This window comes from Festucalex cinctus, chromosome 5 (assembly GCF_051991245.1).
Source record: "Festucalex cinctus isolate MCC-2025b chromosome 5, RoL_Fcin_1.0, whole genome shotgun sequence".
NCBI classification, from domain to species: domain Eukaryota; kingdom Metazoa; phylum Chordata; class Actinopteri; order Syngnathiformes; family Syngnathidae; genus Festucalex; species Festucalex cinctus.
Genome location: NC_135415.1, coordinates 2,487,501 through 2,497,880, shown reverse-complemented (window position 1 = coordinate 2,497,880; position 10,380 = coordinate 2,487,501). Strand labels below are relative to the sequence as shown.

At 40.3% G+C, this 10,380-nt stretch overlaps 1 protein-coding gene across 2 annotated transcripts; it reads right to left on the bottom strand.

Moving 5' to 3' along the window:
* Positions 1 to 1,350: 1,350 nt before the first annotated feature.
* On the bottom strand, positions 1,351 to 7,629 carry isl1a (ISL LIM homeobox 1a). Of its 2 annotated transcripts, none has more exons than XM_077522968.1 (6): positions 7,446 to 7,629; positions 7,070 to 7,259; positions 6,044 to 6,303; positions 4,227 to 4,513; positions 3,437 to 3,604; positions 1,351 to 2,443 (listed from the first exon to the last, which is right to left on the bottom strand). In XM_077522968.1, exons 1-6 carry the CDS (start codon positions 7,471 to 7,473, stop codon positions 2,327 to 2,329), a joined length of 1,050 nt encoding a protein of 349 aa, XP_077379094.1. In that variant the 5' UTR covers positions 7,474 to 7,629; the 3' UTR covers positions 1,351 to 2,326. The 2 variants fall into 2 exon arrangements, with proteins under 2 accessions (XP_077379094.1, XP_077379096.1); XM_077522970.1 differs by having other exon boundaries at positions 4,227 to 4,510.
* Positions 7,630 to 10,380: the final 2,751 nt, after the last annotated feature.

Here is a 10,380-nt window from a genome sequence, read left to right as displayed (position 1 = left end):
ACTCAAAGACGTATCACAGTGCATACATTATTCGTGCGCTCACACTTTGGTGGCGGTGAACTACTAAGTAGCCACAGCCACGGGGCAGGTGGACTGAAGTGTGGCTGCCAGTGTGCGCCTACGACCCTTCCGACACCAGTGTGAGTGACACTGCCCCCCCCCCCCCCCCCACCCCCCCCCCCCCCCCCACACACACACACACACACACACCACCCCCTCGAGTCAGCGTCATTGATCAGTTTTCGTTTTATTTGCCATATAGCTCGACTTTTAAGACTAGCTATAGATTTTACATTTCTATGACGTTAACAAGTGTTAAAATAAAACTAATTAAGTTGTCTGTACAGTTAAATAATTATACGCGACCGTTTAGCAGATTATTTCAATGATGATTGAAATTGGAAAACATGTTTTGAAATCATTACGTTGTCATTTAACAGACTGTGGTCAACTCCAAGCTGCAGTCGAGCTTTAATAAATTGGCGCCGCCTTTGCCCGTACGTTATAATTCTCTATAAGCCGTGATGGATGGATGGATGGATGGATGGATGGATGGATGGATGGATAAATGAAGAATTACTGACCCATCCTGCAATCAAAGAATAACACACGCCACTTTGGATCTTGTATTGGATTTACAAGTATTTTTGCTCGACTCAAAAGAGTGGTAATAATGTGTACAGCAACTTACTTTCGATTTCATTAAAAAAAAATGTTCCGAAATTAATATCCATCCATCCATCCATCCATCCATCCATCCATCCATCCATTTTCTTGACCGCTTTTCCCCACAAGGGTCGCGGGGGAGCTTGACCCTATAGCAGCCGGCTTCGGGCATTAGGCGGGGTATATCCTGAACTGATTGCCAGCCAATTGCAGCCGAAATTAATAGAAATAATCAATTCCCTTTGATCACCATAGTTTAAATTTTATATTTAATTTCCAGTTGCATATATAACACGTCCGCTTTCCCACGAAAATAATCAACACATTTTTGATCGTATCTGCAAGTGATGTACATTTTCTAATTAAAAATGAGATTAATTTTTTTTCCAAGTAACAAGCGTTAGTTTCGTTTTTTTTTTTTTAATACAGTTTATTTGAGTTTGCGTAAACGCTTGTCCGCAAACAAGATTAATGTATTTACTTCCATTCAATAGAAATAATATTGACATTTATTAGAAATCACATGAACTTAACTGTTTTGTTTTTGGGGTTTTTTTACTTTTGACATGTATGTCGAATTCTTCGGGCAAAAGGGAAGATAAATGCACACACGGAACAGAAACCAAATGATGACGTGATCGTTGATGGAAAACAGACCTTTAGTTTGGACAAAGAGTTCCGTGATTGGATTAATCCGTTTATTTTAAGCCAAAGAGGCAAACGTTTTGGATTTGTTTTACTTCATAAATTTGATACACAATACTCCAGGCAAAAACATCATCCGAAAAAAAGTGGTGACATTTTCTTTACACCATTCAATTGCAGTAGTGGTTTCATCGAAACTCCACCTTTCCCAAACATTAAATATGACTACCAGTATAAAATAAATAAAACGTGTATTTAAATAGTTGAATAAATACGCAATTATCGTTGAAATTAAAGAGGAAATTGCAAATATTTTGCCGGCTGAAAGTCAAACTAATAATATCGCAATAAGAAAAAAAAGGAGAAAAAAAACATACAGCTCAAACCTCTTTTTACGTTAGTTAAAAAAAATACAGAAAACGTGGCAATTTTGTTGACAATAAATAATAAATATTATTTTCCACGGAAACAGAGCCCTAACGCATATTTAACTTAATGGATAGGTATACACATCTTTGGAAAAAAAAAATATATATTCTCGGGTGACCCGAACTCACACGAATGTCCCCGAGCTGAATTGTAACGAAATAGAGGTACCTTGTTGCAAATGCCTTTAATACTTGGGTCTTCAATTCATTCACACGAAGAAAACTTGGGCTGTTTTCGTCATCAGTGGTGATTTTTCATTTTAAAAAGAAAAACCTTCACATAGCGCAGACTCCCTCAGAAGTCCAAAATCTTGGAGAAGCTGTATGCGCCTTCACTTTTGGCAAAAAAAGAAAAAAGAGAAAGAAAATAGAAAGAAAAAAATGTATGGACAAGCAGCGTTGGCTTGAGTGTTGCAAGTTTGTATCTTCTGCGTGGATTTAAGAATTGGATGTCGATGGTATCGTAAAATCCCATGATTGTCTTCACAGTGTCAAAAAACGCAACCAGATCGGTTGTTTGGTGCAGTCTGGAGGTGGGGGGTGAACACATGGGGAGCTTGAGTCTGTCCAGAGAACCTCGATCGGACTCAGGCTTCAATGGGACTCGACACCATGCTGTTCGGTGTGTCTGGAAGCTGAGATGACATGGACGCGACCTCGCTGCCAGTTGAGTTTGAACCCGGTCCGCCCTCGGAAAAACTAACCTGTGGAAAAACCAGTCAGCGATGAGAATCTTCAAACCTCAACCGGGGAAGGTGACATCCGGTATTGCCATGCAAATTGTGGCGACGAAGATTAAAAAATAAATGACTGGAACATACTTAAAATGCGTTGCATGTTCATTTTACAATTATATACCCACAAAGCCTTTTAACTTAATGTTAGATTTAAGAGAGTTGTCACTGTAAATATTAAATTATATCACATAACAACAACAACAACAATAATAATAATAATAATAATAATAATAATAATAATAATAATAATAATAATAATAATAATGACCAAAAACAAAATGTGTTTGTATTTTTCAAGAAAAGCGTTTCTTGACAAATATAGAACGATAGAAAAATATAAAAGAACAAATATCGGACTCGTGAGTTCTTATATTTTATAAATATTTTTTCACATACCTTCATTTAATGACGAATTGTGCTAAAATTACAATGTCTCTATAACAAAATAAACGAGCTTCAATATTTGGGATTGTTTCATTTTGCGTGTCATGAACCAGAAAAACAGAAAATTGAGACCACCCTTATTTATTTAGTTCCCCGTATGTTCATTTTAAATATCTAGCATAAAGCAGCTAAGAGTGTAATTTGATCAAGACATTTTCCCGAAGGTTTTCGTCACAAAATCACTTCACAAGTTCTGACATAAACTGTACTGTACTGCCAAAAATGTCACTTGCACTTTTCGTGGCACCAGTTTTAATAAGAGAGGTGGGAAATAGGCTACATTAAAATGAAGATTTTCTCTATGACTTGCCTATATGCATATAAAATCTCAGCGACAATGGCGTGTTCATTGTCTGACTGTCGAAATGAACAAACAAACAAACAATCACAAACAGCTACAATAAAGGCTTAACAAATCGTTTTATTTCGGTAATATGCCGCATTTATTTCGTTGGACTTGAATACGTTTTTTTTTGTTTTGTTTTGTTTTTTATGAAGAAAAGTGAAGCAACGCACCAGTTGCTGAAAAGCGGGCTGGTCTATGTCGCTCTGGAGCGCAAAGTCGCTCAGGACCTTCCACGGCGGCTGGTAGGTTTGCACCTCCACGGGGTTCGCTTGGATGCCGCCGTCGTGCCGCTCCGGGCTGGCCGCCACCATCGGGGTGCCCGTCAGTCCCTGGATGTTCTGTAAGAAAGATGCTCAGCTCAAGAGTGGAGTCACTGATCACAATAAGATAACTAGATGTGGGTTACTGGGTGTGGTTCAGCCAGAGCGGATGAGACTGCAGGTTGGGGAGAGGAGAGTTACACCGGACATTAATCACCCCGGCAGTCAAAACAATCGACACACACTCACACCAAAAAAACAAACAAAAAAAACGTCGGTGAGAGTACCACTTGTATTCGTCGACAGCTGTTTTTTTTTTTTTTTTTTAAGTTCCTTTTGAGTTTTCTTTCATGCGTTACATTCATGAATTTGTGGATGGTATTGATTGTTGTAAATGGTGTCGGGGGGGGGGGGGGGGGGGCATTTTAAATTGGTGGCAATAACGCATGCTTTACTTAAAACTCATTTCACTGCCTTTGACAAGTGTACTTGTCAATTCTATATATTTTTTAGAGCTGGGATAATGGGGGAGAATCTGATTAGAACTTCTAAAAGAACGGGACGAGGCAAAAAGTATTCTATTCGATGATGTCATTTGGTAGATTCGGTTTCTATCTAATTATTATTGAATTTTTGGACGTTTTCTAAAATGCCTGGCGGTGAATGAGTGAATAAAAGCCGGAATGAAACTTTCTCTTACTGTCTTGTCATTTGGCTGCTGCTGTTGGAGTTGTTTCATCAGAATACTCCTCTTCTTGTCTTTGCACCGCTTGTTCTGGAACCAGACCCGGATGACGCGCGGACTCAGGCCGGTCATCTCCACCAGCTGCTCCTTCATGAGAGCGTCGGGCCTCGGGTTGGCATTGTAGCAAGTTCGCAAAGTGTGCAGCTGCTTTTCGTTGAGTACCGTCCGCACGCGAGTCGTCTTCTCTGGCTGTTTGTGGATATGGGGCCGAAGTGCACTCTGTCGGGCGGAGATGGGCTCTGCTGTGAAAAGGAAACATCAGGTTACACCGCTAAGAATCCGAGGAAGTAAAGCAGGGGTGTCAAACTCATGTTAGCTCAGTGGGCTGCATCTGTAAAATAACTATATATAACTTCAAAACAATTACCGTCAATTTATACGCAGATTTTTAGACCACCCCAAAATTACAGAGCTCAACTGTAATCATGTTGTTCCGAAAAATAACACAAATGCAAATGGGACGCGTCAGCACTTTGCCGGTATACGTTCTGGACGTGTTCAATCGACCGGTCTTGCATATACAGTGTTCCCAGAATGCATTGCGAGGCGCAGTTCATGATGTTATAAGGACGCTAATCCTTGTCATATCTATTTTGTGTTGCCAGTAATTGAATTTGTATCGTATTTATTAACACGTTTATGTCGGTCTGTCTATAATTCAAAATAATAATAATAATAATAATAATAATAATAATAATAATAATAATAATAATAATAATAATAATAATAATAATAATAATAATAATGCCCTGCGACTGGCTGGCAACCAGTCCAGGGTGTCCCCCGCCTATTGCCCAGAGCCAGCTGAGATAGGCTCCAGCGCAACGCCCCACCAAACACCCCACCCCCCCCACCCGCCCCCCCACCCCCCCGACCCTTGTGAGGAATAAGCGGTCAGGGAAATGGATGGATGGATGGATGGATGGATAATAATAACAATAGTAATAACAATAATAATAATAATAGTAATAATAATAATAATAATAATAACGAAACCAATTGTAACTTTAAGTTGTGTGTAAAATAATGACATCCAGGATGATTCCGCTGTACCAGTTGCATTGCTCATCTAAGGACTGCTTGTGAAATGACAAATTTGATATATTTTGATAGTGGCCAGCTGATTAATTTGTCTGCCATTACAATTTTATTTATTTATTTTTTTAACTTTACAAAATCATCTCGCGGGCCAGATTAAACCCCTTTGCGGGCCTGATGCGGCCCGCGGGCCGTATGTTTGACAACGCCGCTTTAGAGGAATACATGAAATTTCATCTTCAGCAACCACAATGGCAAAAAATTATGGATTTAAGAAGTTCATGATTTGCCTGTTTTTATAGAAATTGGTTTAGACAGACAACATAGAGGCAGACCTAACTGCTATTCGAAAGATTCGTTTGTAAAATTGTCGGCTTACGTTCTTTGATCACATTTTATTGCAAATAAAAATAAAAATAGTGCCATCTTTTGTCCTTGCTCGACGTCATAATTTCCCCTATTCAATATCCATTTGTTGAACATCATTCGGAACCTTTCAGCGCCGGGCCGGGATGCGCGCGCGCGCGCACGGTCACCACGAAACCTTTTATGAAATGTGTCATGAATGCATGCATGTTATGACATGACCTTTCCCGGTAGGCCATACAACTCGGAAAGCCTAAATGACCAGTTCATGCTGTCATCTAATCGTTGACGCAACACTTGAGTTGTCTGGTTGCACGCCTCCAAACAGTCAGGAAGCGCAACCCCAGACTGCACGAAGCGAATTTTACCGGTCATTTGCAGCGGTCGGGCGGGGTGCAGCGGACTGAGCGGGTCTCCGTGCCCGAGCGTGGCCCGCTCCAAGACGTCGTGGTCGGCCCGGCAGAAGAGGCCGTCTTCGCGCAGAGCGAACTCGTCCCCCGGGATGAGCTGCCTGCTGCAGGCCACGCAGCGGAAACATTCGATGTGGTAGACTTTGGATCGGGCCCTCATTACAAAGTCGTTCTTGCTGAAACCGATGTTGCACTTGGCGCATTTAATCCCGTATAACCTGCAGGACACACCAAACGTAGATCAATCAGAACCGCTGACAAGTGATATTGCGATTTGCGCATTGTTGATACTCTCACCTTTTATTCACCATTTTACGATTGCAATTATGATCAATAATTGATATCAAATGTATGTGATCATGTGAAATGCTGCAACAAGGCCTATAGTCACTGGAAAGTTGCATGTTTAGAGAACAAAAGTAAAAGTAAAGTTAAAAAAAATTATGAAAATTGTACATGTGAGTATGTGTAAATGATTTAGATAGGTATTATGGTATATGTTTAGGAAATTTATGGATATATGTTTTTGGCAAATGTGAATATGTCTAAGTGCACTTGTGTATATATATAACTTGGTTTATATATTTTATTCTAAAAATTGTAAATTTGTATTGTATTAATAATGAAATAAGTTTAAATATATTTAGTAAAAGGGGTAGGACTAGATAAGTTTCTAACTTCTTCCTACTCCCTTTTGAACATGTAAGTTATGATTGATTAAATGATTATTTTATTGGGATTTTCTTTTCTTTTGATTCTTTTGTTGTTGTTTTTTCTTATCTCTGCTGTTTACCTGTTTATATGTTCAATAAATTAGAGGGAAAAAAAATAGAGAAAAAAAACAAGAAACGGTAGAATATGAAATTTGAGTGCGTGGGTCACAATAATATTGGAAATCATTTTGCTGGAAAACAGTGCCTATATTTCATCCATTTTGAAACGACCCTGCTCTTCCAGACATCGCCCTAAATGAAGTCGTCCTACCTGATGTAGTCCCGTTTACAATACGTCTTTCCGTCCCTAACGAAGCACGTGCACGACTCGTCCAAGTACTGACTGCACTCGGCGCATTTGAGACAGGCGGCGTGCCACTCCAGATCTGGGGAGACCCGCAGGATGTACTGGTCGTGGATCTGGTTTCCGCAGCCCACACACAGAGACACCAGACGTTTTTCTAGAAAACCGTAGTTTAGTATCGGATCATTCTTAGTACTCCTGTTAGTGCAGTGGTTCAACTTGAAAATATAGGCTACATTACAAATCAATCAATAAAGTTTCATTTTTGAAATATCAATTAAATAAGCCTACTATAGCCTTCATGAAAGTGATTTAATTCAAGCATGTGGGCATCTAAACTTACTTTTCGGTGGATCTCCCATGTCTCCCATGTCTGACCACTTAAGGCGGTGTTCGGTCCACGGTCAGAGCGGGACTACAAACGCCTGGACTCCTTGATATGTCGTCTGCTGGCGGGCCAGGGGAGGCTGCGCTGTCCGGCTAGGAGAAGGGAGTGCGTGCGCGCGCGCGTGGTTCTCCCCAGTGTGTGTGTGTGAAACTGCTGATGGGACTGACGTAGACCAGCAGCACGTCATTTCCATGCCCAGCTGATTGGCTCTGTATAAGTCTGGGCAGGTTGCGCAACACCGCCAGGCACCCCCAACACCGTGACACACATAGTGGTCTCAATGATGCTGATTGGAAACCAAATGGGTTAAAGTTAGCATATAGACTACGTCACTGACAGTGGTTACTATAGGGATGGAACGATCAACGCAATATCGTGAGATTACAACTGCCACAATATATCGTTGTCGTCATGTTCACAATATTTAAATGCAACACAGCTGTTAAAAAAAAAGTCGGGTTGATTTCCATTTGTTTTTTTGTTTTTTTTTACTGCAATTTAATTTAATTAGGGATGTTTTGGCTCTTCTATGTTTTCAAATCGACACTAATTGTCAGATGAAGGGGAATGTAATATGCCTGTGAAGCAAGTCAATGTGGAGGAAATTCATGTGTGTGTGCATTAACAACATAACATAATAATAATAAAACATAATAATAACATAACATTGCTGTTATGTACAAAAGCACAATATTGTGCTTTTTTTAGTATGAGCTTCTTTTTTTTTTATATATATTGTGACCTTTTTTAAATATCCCTACCTACAATATCGTGATAATTATCGTATCGTGAGCTTCATATCGTGATAGTATCTTATCGTGACTTTTGGATATTATTACATCCCTTACTTACCATGACTGTAATTTTACATTTACTTTTCCTTTCTTTTAATTTCATCTCCTTGTTCAAGAATTCATCAGTGAAAGATAAAACGGTTTAGCATGTTGGAAAGGGCACTCTGATGTGATGCATTCTCTAAACGTGAAGACCGACTTAATAATTCATATTATTTCCTTTGACGATGGAGGACGGAACGTCCATTATTTTATAGGCAAGCAAACGCACGCGTGTGTTCCTGTGGGCTATCCCAACAGACAGCCGTGGATTCTGGCAGTGACAGGTCTGTGACAAGCGCGTGCGCGTAATTACACAAAAACAAGCACGCCCTCTTGTGTTGGTAACCAACTAAGAGCAACAACACAACTGCAGGAGGGCGTGCATGCGTTATTCTTTATTTTTTCCTCTTTCAGTTGATAATCGGGGGGGGAAAAATCCTGACTATTTTATTTGTTTTTAATAGACAAAAACTAAATTAGGATCACAAGCATTTTCTGTTGTCTCCCAAACCAAATCCAGTCCAGTTCCTCGTGTATCATTGCAGGATGATTGAACGAAGAATACAAATAATGTGTTGTTTTCCACAACTAGCATGTCTAATCTGATTCCCTGTGGACATGAATGCCTTGAAAACATTGCGAAAACCAAGCAAATCTTGTGTCATGCATATAATGGAGCTATAAATCCGATTACATTAGACTGCAAACACATTTGTCCTCGATGGCTGATGCCGGATCATTGATGCATTAGGTCGTCGCATGGGCCGATTGTGTGTCGAGCACAATTATTACTAATGCTCATGACCAAACTTCTAAATCTAATTCAGTCCTGTATGTGACCCATACGTTCCATTTTGTATGAGAGGTCTGAGCCTAAAATTGACACATGAAAATTCTTTTGTATCAAAAAACATAAAACAGATCAACAAATAAGTCACCTTTTTCAAAATGAATCAGTCACATTTTTCATTTTTTAAGCGATTGTAATTGAAAATGGACAAAAAAAAACATAGGGTAGCGTTGTTCCCTAATTCCTAGTGCTGTAAAATGTACACAAGTTGTCGTCCAACCTTTATTTATACCCTTCCAAAACAGTTATGATGATTTTTATTTAAAAAATACTTTTTTTTTTGTTGAAATAATTAAAATACAAATAAATCTCTGGTAATTTTGATCCACCCTTGGATCCCATCCACTAGTTGTCAAATCACAACGCTGAAAACATCTTAGGGTGTTTTTTTTAATTGCAATAATATATTTTTTTAATTGCCGCGCTCATAGTAGCAATTATTTAATGCCAGTTTGCACCGGTGTCGACCGTAAACACGCCAAAACACAACAACCACGTCAACCACGTGCTGAGCGAACACAGTTTTTTTTTTTTTTTTTTTTTTTTTTTTTGCCCTCTCGTCACACGCACATATCCACACGTACAGCCGTGGTCTCCGGGGCAGGAAGTGGATATGCGCCGCCAAACTTTTTTTTTCTTTCTTTTTTTTAATTTGCTGTAAGACATACAAACATGGTAACAATCAAAGAAAGTCAAACACAGCCTGTGTCCAAATTCACAAGGCTGGATCCTCCGAAGGCCGGATTTGTCGGCTGCATGTCACTCCCGGCGCGACTCGACAACGCGCACAGACTTGCACTTGAATGGAGTGTCAGTCAATGCACTACCGACAAAAAACATTGACAATCCATTTATATGTAAAAGTCTGTGCGTGTTGTCGAATCGCGCCGGGAGTGACGTCATGCAGCCGACAAATCCGGCCTTCGCTTCGGAGGGAGGGAGAAAGAGAGAGAGAGAGAGAGAAAGACGGAGAGGGAAAGAGGGAGGGAGAGGAGAGAGAGAGAGAGAGAGAGAGAGAGAGAGAGAGAGAGAGAGAGGGAGGGCGAGAGAGAGGGAGAGAGAGAGGAAGACAGGGGGAGAGGGAGAGCGATAGAGAGAGAGAGAGAGAGAGACGGAGAAAGGGAGAGGGGGGAGGGAGAGAGAGAGAGAGAGAGGGCGAGAGAGAAAGAGAGAGAGGGAGAGAGGGTGGGGGTGGGGGTTGTCA

Excerpts from the sequence above, each read along its gene's own strand:
- isl1a (XM_077522968.1), bottom strand. The coding sequence starts at position 7,473 with ATGGGAGACATGGGAGATCCACCGAAAA. Across the intron at positions 6,304-7,069 it reads TGTAAACGGGACTACATCAG|GTTATACGGGATTAAATGCG; the intron begins GTAGGACGACTT and ends TGTGTCCTGCAG. Across the intron at positions 3,605-4,226 it reads AGCAGCCAAATGACAAGACA|AACATCCAGGGACTGACGGG; the intron begins GTAAGAGAAAGT and ends TCTTTCTTACAG.